The sequence below is a fragment of the Neodiprion fabricii genome, chromosome 1, assembly GCF_021155785.1.
Source record: "Neodiprion fabricii isolate iyNeoFabr1 chromosome 1, iyNeoFabr1.1, whole genome shotgun sequence".
Lineage (NCBI taxonomy): Eukaryota > Metazoa > Arthropoda > Insecta > Hymenoptera > Diprionidae > Neodiprion > Neodiprion fabricii.
Window position 1 is genome coordinate 8638701 of NC_060239.1, and position 17246 is coordinate 8655946.

The 17246-nt window shown below is 42.5% G+C and overlaps 1 protein-coding gene across 4 annotated transcripts in view; it reads right to left on the reverse strand.

Moving 5' to 3' along the window:
• Positions 1 to 241: 241 nt before the first annotated feature.
• LOC124179401 (cadherin-89D) overlaps positions 242 to 17246 on the reverse strand; it is a 46818-nt gene continuing 29813 nt past the window's right edge. For all 4 annotated transcript variants that reach the window (XM_046563735.1, XM_046563726.1, XM_046563718.1 and 1 more), the window contains exons 5-21: positions 16827 to 16935; positions 16537 to 16739; positions 16172 to 16300; positions 14271 to 15219; positions 13568 to 13726; positions 13298 to 13475; positions 12489 to 12747; positions 12028 to 12331; positions 10220 to 11853; positions 9505 to 9717; positions 8731 to 8819; positions 7979 to 8062; positions 7793 to 7861; positions 6803 to 7006; positions 3455 to 3658; positions 1940 to 2146; positions 242 to 1141 (exon numbers count right to left, since the gene is read on the reverse strand). In XM_046563735.1, the coding sequence (XP_046419691.1) occupies positions 712 to 1141; positions 1940 to 2146; positions 3455 to 3658; positions 6803 to 7006; positions 7793 to 7861; positions 7979 to 8062; positions 8731 to 8819; positions 9505 to 9717; positions 10220 to 11853; positions 12028 to 12331; positions 12489 to 12747; positions 13298 to 13475; positions 13568 to 13726; positions 14271 to 15219; positions 16172 to 16300; positions 16537 to 16739; positions 16827 to 16935 (5424 nt within the window). In that variant the 3' untranslated portion in view covers positions 242 to 711. The remainder of the gene's footprint in view (positions 1142 to 1939; positions 2147 to 3454; positions 3659 to 6802; positions 7007 to 7792; positions 7862 to 7978; positions 8063 to 8730; positions 8820 to 9504; positions 9718 to 10219; positions 11854 to 12027; positions 12332 to 12488; positions 12748 to 13297; positions 13476 to 13567; positions 13727 to 14270; positions 15220 to 16171; positions 16301 to 16536; positions 16740 to 16826; positions 16936 to 17246) is intronic.

Below are 17246 nucleotides of genomic sequence, written 5' to 3' on the forward strand. Positions count from 1 at the left end.
TTTTGAATCAGCAATTTTTTTTCCTCGGTGCATTAAGGATCTCCGATTATTGTCGTTTTCTTTTCTGCGATCATTGAGATGATAATGAGAGATAATTTTATTTCTTATCAAAATAATTGCATATCTTTGATCTTATCTAGATGAAATTGCATGTGAGGACCCTCAAAGACGGTACAAATGGATATTGATGGGACTCAGATATCGGTTAGAGAATTTATGCACTACGGCTTGGTTGTGGATTTTTGTATTTCTGTATTTGTTTTTTTTTTTCCATAACGGTATCCGTTTCAATTTTTAAAATTTTTTCTCTCGTTCGCGTATCCAATATTAATCAATATCAATAACAAACATAGCATCAGCAAGTTGCGGGGAAAATATTGCCATGCAACGTACGATTCTTGGTACAAGTTTTTTTACAGTCTTAAAACGAGCTCTTAATGTAAGAATCAACGATTTTTTTTTCCCCCGGAACTTTCTATGCGAGAGAAAAAAATTGAGGATTCGAAGAAATAATTTTTTTCAAAACGAAAAAGAAAGAACCAGAAACCAAACCGTAGTGCATAAGTCCCAGTTAGCCTGGTACTTGGGACAAATACCTCCGCCTGAGTCCCATCAAAATCCCAATTCATCCACACACGATGACGATACTCACGATGTTGCACAATTCACTGAACCCAGATCAACGTGGGGAGCCTTCAATCGGAGAATAACTTATCTCGGTCTCGCGTACATGACGTTGAACCTTTCGCTCTGACGCCTCGTCAGCGCCGCGGCGGCTGGCGTCGATATTACGACGTTTTGGGACTTGCCGTGGAGCGTCGACGCGTTCGCCCCCGAGATCGAGGGTATCAGGCCCTCCGTACTCGGGTGCTCGTGGATCACGGTCTCCGTGATGTTGTTCTCCGCCTCCGAGGGCAGCGAGTCCGGATCCGAGCGCCTCTTTGATCTCTTGAAAGCGCTCTCCGACGCGAAATTTGAGCCTGACGAGGTCGGCCCGTTTCCTGAGGACGAGTGGAAACGGTGACGCCTCCTAGACGACGGTAAATTCGCGCGTCTGACCACCGTGCTCATCTCCTGCCCGTGGGATATCTCGTTTCCACTGTCTCGACGATTCAGCGACTTCAACGAATCTTCGTAACCGCTGAAAGTTTTCGAGGGTTACGGATTAGACATCTCAAGAACTCGTACATTCAAGGCCATCCGATACGGGCCTTTTTTTTTTTTTCTCTATTTTTATACATCGCAAATAGTTTCAGCTAATTCCATTTGATCGGTTTCGAGTGGGTAGATACAGAAAAGGATCCTAATAACTTTATACTAGTTTCAAATCTGTATGGATTTGATCGAACAGATTTGCACTGAGTGCTTTGGGAGAATATCAATCCATTTTTTTTTTTTTTTTTTCATAAAATTTTGCCAACATTTCGCGTGGTTCACTGTCTTACCGACCATAATAGATACGCGGCAGTTGGTAGAAATGTGGATTTTCGCAGAATTCTGCGGAAATGTCAAAAACGATTTTTTCCTTTTTTATTTTCATTGTTGTGTGCGTAACTTCAGAACTCATCCCGACAGTCACGAATTTGCGAATATTTTTTTTTTTTTATCATCTCTACGGTTCTTTTGTTTTTCCTTTTTTTTTTTTTTTTAATTCTTACACAGAGTTAGCCAAATGCTTGATACAGACTTCTGGAAATTTGCATTTTGAAGAGAAAAATTTTACCAGAGTCTACCAGAAAGGTAGAAAAAATAATTACTAAGGTATCGAAATTAAAATCATGCGGTGAGAGTTTAAAAATCAGACGAGTCTGGAAAATGTTGATTGTATAAGATTTGGGGGTGAAAAATTCTTTATAATTATTATGTTTCGTTGCGCTTCTTCTTCCTCCTTATTCCGATCGTGCATGATTTTTAAGGCGCAAACTTGGTTTAAAGTTACTTTTTAGAGATCCTGTAAAAGACTGACTTGCTGCTTTCACCACTTGAAGGACTCGAGGAATGACTGCAGTGGCATGTCCTCGCTACGATCCCTGAATCGTGGCCGCTGGAGTGGAGCGAGGCTGCCGAAACCTCCAATCCCGTCATTCCCGTCAGACCTGACAATCCCCCGGGAGCCGCTCTTCCCGTGTGCTTTGCGTTGCTCGATCTGAAAAAAGGGTACTTTATTGGTTCCTTTTTTTTTCTTCTTTCTCCCAGAGTTCAACGCAGGACAAAATCTCACACGTGGAGCAACATTCGCCTCGTATATACCGATCAAGCTTTTAAATTCGCGAAACGAATGACATGGATCGTTATCAGCGGTGAAAATCGATGCAAAGAAACTCGTTATAATCTTGATAATTGTTTTATATTTCGATGAAATTCAACGTACGTTCCGAACCCCGTCAATTTTAATCGTCGTTTCTTAATTTTATGATACAAAGGAAGTTTCGACGTTTAAAAATTTGTTCAGAACCCCAAATAAGATAACCTTGAATTGGAGACTTGAAAAAAGGAGAGTAAAAATCTTTCAAACCAAGCAAAGACTAATCCTAGTATCCAAGTCAGCGTCTTACGAATCCAGACTTCAACGTGATAGAGCTATAAAAAGCTAGTCGTCTACGGTAATAAAAATGCGTTGCTGTAAAATTCCTATGAATATACACGTCTGCAGTTCTTCGAAACGTAATTTTCGTAATCCGGTGTTTAATTTTAGTCCCATGTAGCTACAAGGCGTACCGTCACAAATTCAGGGGGAGAGATGTGAAGTATAAACAACGAAAAACGGGTTTATTAAATTCAACCCGTACAATATACATGTATACGTATTTAGAAGACGTTTCAACGCAATTAATGTATCACACCGACCGACAAACTATGCGGTAAATTTATCACCCTAATTATTTCGCGTAGACGGTTGTTCGTTGCTGACGATATCACAAAATATTATTCAGAGTGATAATTTATTGCCGAAGAACATTATATATAGCTGGACGAACAAAGAGGCCTGAAAATTCTTGCAAACAAAAAAAAAGTACAACCGCATGATTCGTTAGCGTCAAATATTCAGCGCTTGTCTTATTTTTTTGTATAAAAAAAAATTTTTTTTCTCTCTCCAATCGATTCAAAAAATTTTACAAGACCCAGGATGACGTAATACATGTAACGGAAAACGGTAAAAGTCTGAAAAATATTTTGAAATATTTTGGTGTTGAATATTCGATTTTTGTCAAGTAACCTAAAGAGAAGAAGCCAAATAACGAATATGCGTGCTTAATAAAACGTGTTTCGCGATTGACGAAGAGGTTCTGATTTTTATTTTCTTTTATTTTTATTTTATATCACATCCAAAGCTAACCCAGCTTCTGGAATGAAAAATCTGTACAAGACATTTCGCTTTACGCTAAAACGCGTACGGGTATAAAAAGTTGATTTGAATACGCATTTAACGGTGTATGCAAATCGATATTCTTACCTGTGAAATCTCACGCAGCTTGGTTCATGCTCGTAGACACCCTGGTGCCTGACATCCCTCTCGAATGATTCCGGCTCGTAGTGATGAAGGCCGTCGACGAAGGTGGGGAACATTCCTGGCTTCTGCAGGGTGCCGTTTGGATCGGCAAGAGCGAAGCCGACCGGAGCTCCAGCCGCAAATATCGCGGCCTCCCGCTGCTGTCGGCTAATCAACAAATTTCATAACCGTCATAGTCTCGCCTCTGAAACTCGCGCTCGATTACCGCCTACAACTATTTTTCGTCCCGTCTGAATGCGAACAGAGAATATCGTAAAAAAAACGATCGTCTAAACATGCGTCAATAGCGTGGATCCGAATCCCTCTTCACGGTTGAATGTATTTTTTTTTTTTTCTTTAATTTTGTTGTCACACTCTCGTGGAGAATGGATTGTAGGTTTTAATGGATGATTTTGACGTGGAAGTTTCTGTTTTTTTTTTTGTTTTTTGACCTTCAATCCGAATCCTGTGACGATCGAAACCTCGTGTACTCGTATGTCACGATCAGTTGTATTTAGGATCTAAATTTGAAATCATCAACATCCGGCTTGGTTTACAAATATTTATAATCTTTCGTCACGGGGTTTTTATATTTGGATGAAGAAAAAAAAAGGAAATTTCAAAAGAAAGGCGTGTAATGAACGTCATGGAAAAGTGTGCCTGTTTTTACTCGTTTACATTTTCTGGTGATTTATTAGATCGAAGTAAATCGAAACGGAACCGTGTGCACAAGGATGTTAAGCTTTGGGTGTTCTAAATTTGAGTTTCTTGTATTAATCTTGACTTATTGTTTTGCCGAAAGATTCTCTGTCTCAGACGGGAAATTATTATTTTGTTTTTTTTTTAATCGTATGAACGTAAATTAGGTAAACTAGTACGCGGAGTGAAATTTATATTTTATTTTTCAAACGATGTCGATGAAATAATTACAGTACGAGATTATGACTGAAAAGTGTGTAATTTGAAGAGGTATAAATAATTCGCAAAATAAATTTTTCAGGACTTCAAAACCGACAGCTTGACAAAAACATTATGCATGTGGAATAAATAAGCGTTGCACCGGTTTGTCTCTTCATGAATAGCGCGAAAAGATATACATCCATCAACGGAAATGCAATTCCAAGTGACAATACACATGGAAAAATGGTTGGGAGAGGGGGGGGGGGGGGGGAGAACCTGATCCATCGATCATAGACGAAGGTGGACGATATTTTTCGAAATCAACGAGCGTCGGTTGGTTTATAAGATTGTCTGGGAATAAGGGTGGATTCTAAGGAGAAATAACCAGTTTTTATTTACACACACGTGTAAATGCAAAGTGAATACACAAACTTGTTTCTAAAACAAAATGGAGTGGGTGTGAAATTATTATTGAATTATTGTTAGGATTAATGGTAGATTTCGTCGATAGGATGAGGGTTAGGTGAAAATGGAATAATAAATTATGTCTAAGCATACATGGTACAGAAGGTCCAAAAGCAAGCAACGACAAATGTGTTAAACAAGCGTGTTAGTAATGCCTGAACAAAATTGCACATGCGTAAGTATTGCATATATGTATATTGTATACATACGTGATAAGCGAACGTGATGTGAATAATTGGAAATTGTGATTTTTTTTTTTTTTTTTTTGTTTTGAAATGTGTGTTTCAAGATTTTGAACATACTGCACCATGTATAGCGGGTTGTTAGATCTAATTATTATTGATTTTATTCTTACACAGGCTTATTACGTATCATTTATGCAGCGCAGAGTTAGGTATGTATTATTACAGCACGAATACAGGTACATTATGTCCAAAACATATCTACTTCCATTTAAAGTACATTTTTACGTGTTACACATGGTTTATTGTCGTAGCATTATACCGACGTTTCATAAAGATTCTATGTACATAATCGTAACTGGTACATTAATACTTTACACAAAAGACCTACTCCTACTCAGTTCATATATTGAGTCTAATGTAGTGTGCCGACGGAAAAATGTTCATCAGTCGACACGTAAGGTCCTGCATTATGATTTTTGCACATGGCTTAGAAATAATGATGGCAGGTTAATTTCAATATAAATAAAAGCAATCCTCGTCAAGGTTATTTTTTTTTCGAGTACTTATTTATAGAACTTTGTGAAAAGAGGATAGAAAACACAAAGTTTTTGATAACGTGCATTGAGAATTATCTTTGAAATACTCTAGGATTTTTTTTTTTTTTGTTCTTTATTTCACTCGCAACATCTTCAATATTTTCAGACGTCTGTAAAAATATTTTACGAAATTTTGGGTAATAATCACGAGTATTGAACTTAACGGCACGTGATTTATTTCTGCAAAAAATTTAACGAACTGATGCATATTTTGTAATTTTTTAATACATCGAAGATAAAATCGTGAAACGAATATAATTTCTTTCCACATCCAAGCGCGCAGAGTTTAGTAGCTTGGAATAAAATCGTTGAATTCCCGAATGAATTTCTCGGCGGTATGAAGTGAAAGTGAAAGAGGGGACGCGTTCGATGGGCAGGTGAAAGCTAGGAAGAAGCAGAACCGCCTCAACAGCTATGATTAATCAAACTTCGGACACGCGTCCTTCGGATCATCCGTCCTCGCATTATCAACGTCAGAATCGAACTCGAAAAATCTATTTTATCAAGGACCCCGATCCCAGGAAACTTTCATCAGGTTCACCTTTGAATCTAGTGACCCACTCAGAAATTTACATATATACATTCTAAAGCTTGGACTTTCTCAAATGAAAACTTTTGCGAAAATCGTTCATCACCCAAGAATACGATATGAAAATGCAAAAATCACAATAATTCGCTATTACCGACTGAGAGTATTTCTCGAGTTTTTTTCTTTTCTTTTATTCTTTTTTATTCGTTTGTTCTTTTTTTTTTTTTTTTTTTGCAGTATGAAGAATTGCGACAAGTGAACAGGTCACAAGGTTCGCGGCACATTGCCAAGGTTGTGGCGTCCCCTACAAAAAGCAGATTAATCACGAACATTGTAAGAAGTATTAGCCACAGATGATGTACCTGATGTACAATATATTATTGACACACAGCGCAGGTTATTAGAGGCAGCAAAAAATGAAAAAGAAATAAATAAAAAAAAGAAAAAAACAAATAATATAGAGAAAATAAAACCAAGGCATGCTTGAGGTGTAATTTTGCTGCGGTTACGAATCGATGAATGGTTAGATCATCGCGTCGTTCAAACGACACCGAACTTGCCTCTGAATTACATCGTCATTCAAACGACGCGATCGTTAGTTCTTCTGATAAAAATAATAACGAGGAAAGATTTCTACCGTTTGTTTCTCCGTACGCACGTAACGCAGAGTGCCGTGATCAAGGCGCCGACGAAGACGACGCATCCTAGAACTACGACTCCCACTTCAAGAGTCGACAGGAGGTACCTTTGATTCGTCTTTTTCGGAGTGTTTCCGGCTATTTCAAGCACGTGGTACTTTTCAAGTTCCCGTTTTATCTCCGACTTCTTGTTGTGGAATACGCTAAACGAGAAAAACAACCGTTAGAGTAGAGATTGATTCACCGATCTGGGCAATTAGTCGGACCCCTGAAAGGGTCAGGCAACTTTATAAATCACCCAAAAATGCCTAACCCAACCAATTTTATCCAATCGGTATTCAAGACGCCAAAGTTTTATACGGTATTTGTTTTTGCGGATAATTTAATTTACCAACGAATAACTGTATCTTTGATGTACTATAATAAACACTTATTCACATATCTCTTTCAAGTTAATCATCGAGACAAGCTTGTTCAGTCATTAAGCGAGTGACTAACTTTTTTCAAACTCAACGATTACGCGATGAATTAATATACACCAGCGACGAACGATCGGTCTCTCGTTTTTTTCTTTGCAGATTTCTATGCGGCTTCATTACGGAATTCGTTTGCATGGTGTAATAAACCAGGGTCTATCGTCAGTCTAAAGGCTTCATCTATTGAAATTTCATCATCCGGTGTGCTACATGTTTACGTTATTCGGATACCGTTGCAAGTAATGCATTAACTCACAATCGACTCAAGTTGCTTACTTAAATGACCTTAGCTTCTTTTTATGAAAATTCTCCGAGTTTCTTGAACCGGGCAGAGAGATTGGAGACAGATTTGTATAAAGATAACTCGATGTGGAGAAATCCATTACCTAGTTACATGATCAAATTTATGTAGCGAAAATTGTGGAAGCTATTATAAAACACTTTATGATTCGATAATCTTATCGCGATATTATTCTGAAAATTTCACACGACTTTCCATTAGATTTTACTCACTTGTGGAGGGTGTCCATGTCTATCATGACGTTGAGATGTGGATCGACAGCGTATAAATACATGTCGGTTCTGAAAAGGAAGGAAGAAAGATGGATATAAAACGGAGGAATTCATCCTTACGCATCGCATAGATTTTGAATATCATATTAGGTATAGAAATGTAATTTGAATTTGAATGGAACTTACGAGCCGGCATCGATCAAATTCTTCTCAATATGGGGTTCAAGTTTTCTCACTCTCACATCCAGCCCTGTCACGTTGCGCAGTACTCTGAAAATTTTACAGCATCATTTAATTAATTTTTATCTATTTGTCTACTTAACTTTTTCACTCGTTTATTACTTTTTTTCCTCGATGTGAAATTGAATAATACATCTCGTTAAAATCATCTCCGAAAGTCGTTACGAAGCGCCTCAACTGCACTGCGATCCTTTCTCGTTCCCCTGATTTTCTTACCAACTCTATACAGCAACGATTGTTTGCTACCTTGCTACGTTTCCGAGGAATAAATTTGAATACACTTATACGACTTCACCCCACTGAATTGAATCCACAAATTTAATTCCCCGGGTAACCTGCCTTGAGGGGGTTACTCGCTCTTTTCTACACTCTTCGCGTACCGTATCGACTCTGCGACTTGCAATTATTTCCGCTGTGATTTCAAGTCATTTTTCGCAAATTCCAATCATTTTTTCCTACCTTGAATAAATTCTTCCTTACTTTTATCGGTTGTTCGAATATTTTATACGTTGCAGATGTTTTTATATCAGCTTAAAATAGCAGCGTGATGGTTTCTATTGATTATTTTCATTTGTATTTTCATATTGTATTAAAATTTTGTGAAACACCAAGGAACAACGTAATCGTTTCAACAGTCAATGATACTTTAAATCGGCTTATAGTCGTAACATTTTTTTTTAAATTTCTTTCATACTTACGAAGTGATATTTTCGATTTGTCTCTCGATGTCGCTTGGTCTGTCACCCATAACCATAACGACCTGTTTGTGATCATCCAGAACGTAGACCTGTTTGAAAGTAAATTTTCCACATCGTTTACTGATATTTTGAATTTGGTTTTTTTTTTTTACTCCATTGAAAATTCCTACGTGTTTAATTCTGGAAATTCGCGGTTAGGATCAGCTAGGTCAACGTTTTTTATGATTCGTTAAGCTCCTCCGCGGGATATAAGATCCAGGCTGTTAACCCGATACCCACACGTTCGGTTCAAATTCCCGGAGCTCGGTTCGTGACTGAGCGTAAAGTTCCGTGTCACAGTTCACTGGTTCCTTACGATTTAAAACGGAGCGTTCACCTCTGAGTAGCAATTCGCTCTGTAATCTTTCCGAACACCTGTAGGACCCAGCCGACTCGTTTCACGAGAAGGTCTCCGAAGGTCGAGCAAAGCGAAAGTACGTCCTTGAAGTTTACTGTCCGTTTCTTTAACACGCGCAGCGAATTTTCTGCTTTTATTTTCAAATTACTCAGTCACGTTTCGCTTCTTTTATCTATTTTTTATTCTTATTCATTCTTTTTCTCTATTTTTTATAACAGCCAGTCTTTTGGGACTGAAAATTTTCGGTAACCGACTAAGGCGAGAGATTATTTTTCTACTAAACCGCCGCTGGAATTTTCTCAGCGTACGAAGGCGAGGTAACAGCCTGAGCTGAGAGCTTTAAATTTCTGGCCAAGACTGCTGTGTGGAATACTCACAAAAACGTTGGCTATGCTGCTGCGGCCATCGTCTGCACCAGCTCTGTCCGTGGCCTTGACATCGAAGCCAAAGACGCGGCCGGCGTCTCGTGAAAAACTACCAACCGAACGGACTTGACCACTGAGTGGGTCAATGGCAAATCTTGGCGCGTCCTCTCGGCCAATAATCTGGTAGCGTATATCTGCGTTTGTTCCCTCGTCCGGATCCTCTGCCTGGAATGAAATATTATCATTCTTCCTGTAATTTCTCTGTGGTTAAGACGTTGCGGTCATGGGAACTCGAATTTCTAGTCAGAGTAATTTTTCCCGGGGTTGGGTTCTTGGATTCAATATTTTACGGGATCAAAAGATCTTTAATTTTGTTTGTTGCTTTTTGTCACAAGTAGAAGAATGCAAATCAATGATATTCTTCATTTTTTTCAAACAAGATCAAATCTTGGAAAGTTTTTATTTTTTTCTCCTAAATGTTAAGTATCTCGACTTGACCGTTAAATCGTTTTAATTTACTAGAGAGTGCAAGGTCAGAATGATTTCATAAAAACTCGAGTTTGTAGGCAACAAAATCAACCGTACGACTTTTTTTCCAACATAATTCAAGTTGAGGGTTGAAGACAATACCCAGTAGATTTCCAATTGACTTGGTCGAGACGAAGGGTATACCTCTGAAACTAGAAACCCGCACCACTCAAGCGATACAAAACGACAAAGTGATTACCTCAACCCTTATAATTTCGTATCCGTAATGCGCAGTCGTCGGAATAGCCGCGACCATCGGACGTCCGTCGGACTTGAAGCGAGGCGCGTTATCGTTTACGTCCTTAACCCTGACGACGATCTTAGCTTCGTTAAACTCAAGCCCGTTAAGCCTGTCGCCTACCACGGGATAAATCATCGCCGGCATGGCGCGTCCATTCTTAACCCTGTCCACCCTGACCTTCATTTCATAAAGCTCTCTGCTCTCTCGATCGAGGGGCGAAATGAGGAGAAGGGTGCCGTTTTGAGGATCGATGGTGAAGCGATCCTTGATCTCCGATTCCGTCGACGCGAGGGTGTAGCGGACGTGTTGCTGGCGGAACGAGTCGGACACGTTCAGCTGTACGAGCCTGAAAGGAACGGGATAGTTCTCCAGAACTTCTACCTCGTAGTACCGGTGCTGGAAGACGGGGCGCCTCAACTCTTGGCCGTCTTCCGGATCGACGACGTTGACAACAAGCATCGCGGTAGATGTCAAACTCGGCGATCCGAGATCACTCGCCGTCACGGTCACGTTGTGAAGACCCTGAGCCTCGTAGTCGAGCTGAACAATGGTCTTTACGAGGCCTTCCTTCCCGTCTATGCTGAAGTATCGACTGACGTTCTGCCCGTGAGGAACGTCGAACAGAACCAATCCGTTCCCGTTTCCGACCAGGTCTGAATCGTTCGCGTGGAGCTTCGCGATTACCGTTCCGACCGGGCTGTTCTCCGGCACCGAGGTACGGTAGACCGGGATCGGATGCTGGTCACCTCTGCGCTTCCAGACGTCCTCGAAGCCCCAGAAGAGCGGAGGATTGTCGTTGACGTCAAGGACGTTTACCTGGACCAGAACCGTGGTTGTCAACTGCTCGGTACCGCGGTCGCTGGCCGTCACATTGAACTCGTACATGTCGAGCGACTCGCGGTCCAGCACTCCGGTCACCCTGAGGACCCCGGTTTGCTCGGAAATGAAGAAGGGCACCTGCTGTGGACCGGGGACCAGGGCGTAGGAGACAACGGCGTTGCTGCCGTGATCCGCGTCATCCGCCTCGACGGTCCCGATGGCGTGGTCTTGGTACGAGCCTTCGGGGACGTTGAAGAGGTACCAGGACTTCCTGAAGACCGGGGAGTGGTTGTTGACGTCGGTGATGAAGAACCTGAGTGTTACGTTGTCGAAGAGTCCACCACCGTCGACGGCGATGATTGCCAGGACGATCTCACGCCCAGGCGGAAGCGCTTGGGATACCGACACTTCACCGGTACCAGTGCTTATAACGAAATGGGCCTTCGGCGTTCGACGGAATCGGTTTTCCCCGAAGGTCTCGTTCACTATGGCGTAGGTAACCTCGCCGTTCGTACCCTCGTCCTTGTCCGAAGCTACCAGACGGATTATCGGCGTTCCGAGAGTCACGTTCTCCGGTATCGCAAGAAGGGGCGCTTCGTCGTCTTCCCCGTTGGAACCAGACCCGCGTTTTCCAGCGACAAGATGATCCTTCGTCGATTGATTGGCGACCTCGATTCCCAGATCGGGGAGTATCACCATCTGAGTGAAGTTCGGCGCGTTGTCGTTCTCATCGGTTACAGTGACCATAAGTTGGGCCTCGGAATGCAGGTTGGCTGAAAGTGCAGATAATGTCATCACCGAGTCTAGCGCGTATCGATTATATCGTCGTTTTAACCCATATGGTGCAACTCCAAAATTAATGTCAAGTTTCCACAACCGGCACGGTGCTTTTTGCAATGGCACCGGAGGGTCGTGATCTTTCACAAGATGAGCCGGCTTTCACTTACCCTTATCTCTCGCCACCAGGCTTAGATTGTAAAACGGCTTGACCTCCCGATCCAGCAAGCCCTCGGCATCTCCCTTGAAGAACACGCGTCCCGAGACCTGATCAATCGTGAACAAGTCACTCCCTTCCCCGTGAACGGTTATCGCAAAGTTCTGGTTACCACCGTCGTCCGGATCCCGTGCCATAATTCGCCTCGTCAATGCCACTTCTGTGCCCACTGGACTGTTCTCTTGAATACGACCCTCGTAGATCGGAATCTCGAACATTGGCGCGTTGTCGTTCTCGTCTTCGACGATTACGGTCACCTGAGTCAATTACTCCAAAAATTATTTCAAGGTGTACCTGGCGACCTTTGGCATTGGATTTCTCTGGTCATTCGAAGCATGCGGGACTTCGAACGTCTTGGAATTATTCAACCAATCTGATTTTTGATAACTCAAATTCAGGACTGAAAGTACTCACCTGAAATATTCCAACGCCTCTGACGTTGTCAGCAATTACAGTGATGCTGTAATTTTCCCGAGTTTCTCGATCCAGACCTTTTGGCGTGTAGAGAGTACCTTCAGCGGTAATGGCGATGCCCGGTACGTCCTGCTGATTCGCGATTAGGAAGCGGATATTGCGGGTCGAATTGGTGCCATTATTCGGCAACACTTGACCGATGAAGGCGCCGGGCATATTCTCCTTAACGCGAAAGACAAGCGGCATTCCGGCCGTCCTTCTGTAGTGAAAAAACGATGTTGGATAGTAAAAAATCTGACAAATCGGTCGCTAAATAGCGGCAATTAATTTCATCCTCATTCGACCTGCCTGATCGTGGGGTTGGCGTTCGTATTGCCAGACAGGAAGACCCGCAGGCAGTCTTTAAACTGTAACTAGATCGTGATATGTTGTACTAGCGTGCAGCTACGAGGAGTGAAAAATTGGAAGAGAAACTGAGTAGGTAGATGGTCGCGGAGTGATAAGCATAAAAATTAATGACCACCTTGACTGAAACAACATATAACGCCCATCGCGCTGGCGACGAAATTAAGAAGACTGTTACAATTATATTTAGATTGCGCAACGAAGCCAGCTAGCTTTCGTCTGAGAAACCGTCTTACGATGGACACGGATCGGCCTGCTTTAAGCCCTGTTTTCACTTTCTCGCGTGAAATAAACACCTAGCTACCGCTTCGAGCTCTCTTGATAAATCATCCTGTAAACGCTTGGTAGCTAAACGCGCCACTTGGCTTCCCCTTGAATTACGGTTATTAATTACCCTCACTTACTGCGTAAATATTCCCCTCTCGTCCCCGGGGTCCACTACGTGGATGGAGACGTTTGTTACGATCATTAAGTCCCGCTCGTCCGTAACCTGAGCTTCAAAGTCAAACAACGATCTGTCGTATTTCTCGATCTCATCGATCACTGTTATCGTCCCCGATCGTTCCTCCACCGCGAATGGCACTGTAACAAATTTATCAATTTCTAATAATACTGCTAACTCAACTTTCATCAGTCTTACTTATACGACTAACAATTGAGGGTCCAATTCCTACCTCCTTCGTAGTAGCTGTGCAGAAGATCGTAAATCAGATCATCCTTGGGCACAGCTTCGTTCACTCGAATTTGTCCAACGCTGGTACCGATTCCAACATTTGCGCCGACCCAAAATTCGTAAGGTGCTCCGATAAAATCGGGCTCCCCAAGATTTCGCCCTAGGCAGAATCGAAGACAAGTTAATTTAAGACTTTATGAATTTATTCTGAAAATTTGCTTTCACTCTGACTATCCACAAACACGGCGAAATCTTCATCAACATTAAATGAACGTGAAGATCTTCGCAAAGTGATGGAAACCACGACGGGTTGGTTTTGACACCTTTTTGAAAATCCCCTCGTATTTCAAGTCTTCTGACGTATGCGTCTCGCTAACCCCCTTGCATTACCAATTAAGACTTTTTGCTACCCGGATTACGAAGGGAAACCCCTGCAATTTGTCAAGTTACCCACCTAACTCACGTTCTTTTAATCCGTTTTTCACGAAAATTTGTTTCCGAGAGTTTTCAAGGTCGCTGATTTCGACCCTGAGGTAAGGAACTTACAAGTCATGCGATTATGAAAATGACATGTGAAAAGAAAATGTAATAGAATAACGAAAGTCGTCGATGTCACTAGGGAATTTAATCATATCAAACAATCTCGTTCGTGCGATTAGAAACTGAGGAAATAGGATGACGAAAATTACGTAAAATCGACTTACCTCCAGAGCGGAAGGCTTCCACGGTGACGACCGCCAACGAGGACCGCCTTTCGCTAGGATTCGTGGGCTGATCCACCGCCTCTACAAAGATCGCATGCCGTCCTTCGATCACAGGACTTTCAGCGACGGAAATTACTCCTGTACGAGCGTCGACACTGAACGGCGTGCGAGCCGAAGCGTTTCCCTGCTGCTGGAGATGATAGAGAACCATTCCGTTCGTGTCCAGGTCGATGTCGAGTGCCTGAACCTGGCCGACGACGGTTCCAGGCGGAGAGTCACTCGGCAGCATGAACTCGTACAGGTTACCAGGCACGAAGGTCGGATTGTTGTCGTTGGCGTCAAGCAGGGTGACTTCGACCGTGACGAATGAAGAACTGCTCGACTTCTTAACGACGCTTGGACGCCGTTCGCGCGCGAACACCTTCACCTTGAGGGAGCTCTGTCGCTCCCGGTCCAGGTGACTCTGATCGCGTACCGTCAGCCATCCGGATTTGGCTTCGAGGGCAAAGGCGCCTGAAGAGTCTTCAAGGACGTAGTCAAAGTCCGCGTTCTCACCCTGGTCCCGGTCGACGGCGACGACTTGGAGGACGCTCAAGCCGTTGGGGAGGTTCTCGAGGATGCTGATGTTGTAGGACTCGAGCTCGAACTCCGGCAGGTTGTCGTTAAGATCAAGAACCTCGACCTCGACTCGCGCCAGCGTCGTTCGCAGCGGGTTGTCCATTTGCGAAGCTTGAATCTGCATCGCGAACGTGTTTCCAGGCAAGCTTCGCTCCGCGTCAAGGTCGATCTCTCGTTCCAGGAACAGCGAACCGTTGTCCGGGTTCAGATAGAAGAAACCCCGCTCGTTTCCCGCCGTCAAGTCGTAGCGGATACGGGCGTTGATGTCGCGATCCTGATCTAGCGCCAGGATTGGCGGCGTGAAATTCAGCTCCAGGTGGATCGGCCGGTCCTGAGATTGACGGGATTTTAGCCGGTGAATATCGCCGCGATTTCGATACAACGATTTGGATTATAACACCGTCTGACAATGGTCACGTTAACTCGGATCGAGGTATCGTTCCTTCAATTTGTAGATTCACGTAATAGATAAACGGTTGTCCGAACCTCGAAGATTACCTTTCACCGAAAGAAAAGATTTTGTTCCACGGTCACGTGGCTGTGTCTAATCTCAGGCCACTTACACCTGCGGATTGAAATCGATTCTTCTGCTATCTGTGACTAGATACTTCCGGTAGCGACGCAGTATCGGACTTTGTTCTTTCGGTATTGCTAGATTGTGTTTATCACGGCTTTGTGCACCGTTCACTTTCACGTCGTGTCGGAATGTAGGTAATGCTAAAGTCCTTTCAGTGGATAAATTTATTTCTATACCCTGTTGTCATATTCAATACGTATCGTAATAACGAGGCAAAAGGCTGCGCCGCATTGTATTGACAGTTTATTTATGTGCAGAATTAACAGATAGCGTATTATTGAAAAGATGCAAAGTCACATGCTTGGTTACAAATTACACAATGGGACCGTTTAAATTTTATTATTTCGCAACCTAACTCTCGCCGGAAATTGAACTCATTGTCAATTGACATGATCAAACTTAGTTCATTTGTTTTTGTTACCTGTACAAATTTTTTCTACGGTAAAATTCGTACTAGGCACAGGGTTTGATGAAATTCTGCCTGCCTGACCGAGTATCTTATTTCGGGATAATTAGCTAATTAGGATTTTCAGTAGTGGATATGACAACCATAACAACCATTCAGATCAGTTCAGAGGAATCCATTTGAATAGGAATGCCTGTTAATTTACCAGTCCTTCGTTTAGAAAAAAAAAAAGAAACTTTTAAATTATTACTAGTGTCTGTTTTACTTCGTTTCTTTTTTTTTTTTTTTTTTACCACTTACCAACATTGGATAAAACTCGTATATCTGAGTCCTATAAACGTCTTGGGTAAACCTTGGATTTAAATCGTCGCTATCTGAAACAAGGACGGTGACTGTGGTATTGCTAGTTCTACTGGGTATCCCTCGGTCCTGAAAGTCAAACGTATTCATCGTTAATTATCTCACTAATCATCGCTGAACTCCATCGCACTTGATCATCGCAACTCAGGGAATTCAATCTTTCATCAATTACGTTAGACGCTTTAAATGCCGGAACGAAATGCCCGCGTATACTTTTCGAAGTGTATTTCAGCTGTCTAGGTTATTCCGGTTCAACTCGTCCATGTATAATTGCGCAACATCCATGAAAGATCGTTCGAACTTACCGATGCCATAATAGTGAGAATGAATTCCCTGTCACCAGCATCGTAGTCCAGCTGTTTTGTCAGGACGAGTTCGGCCCTGTGACCGGAAGCAAGAGCAAATTTTCCTTCTTCGTTGCCCCGCACGATCGTATAGTGAACATCGCTGTTCTGGGTGTTGAGCTTGTCCCTGTCAGTCGCGTGAATTCCTCGGAATATCGTCCGACCTTAAAATGATGAAAATTTCCGTTGAATCTCTTGACGAATGACCGCGGATGCGCGTGAGATGGAGTGTGGGATGTTTTTTTACTCACCGATCGGAGTCAGTTCGTCGATCGTGACGTGATAAGGAGCGTCCACGAAACTTGGAGAATAGCTGTTAACGTCTTCGACAAAAACGGTAACCGACAAGTGTGCTGATATCTAAATAATGGAAAGTGATTTCGAAAAATTTTAGTCATCGCCTTTTTCGTCCCATCAACGCGTTAGTTCCGTCAAATTTCACGGCTCAGTGAGCTACTAATGATTTGATTTCTGTGAGGAAAATTTAAGAGGGGCAAAAATGTTTCCCATCGATCTCGGGCATGCGGGTACATAGGAAATGGGCGTATTTCTCGGGCGAAATTGAATGGTTCATTGTCAATTGAGTGTGTAAGAAGGAGAATCTAGGTTGAATACCGCGGCGTGCCCCATATATTGTCGAATCAATAAACCATTTCCTACCGCTTTCTTCA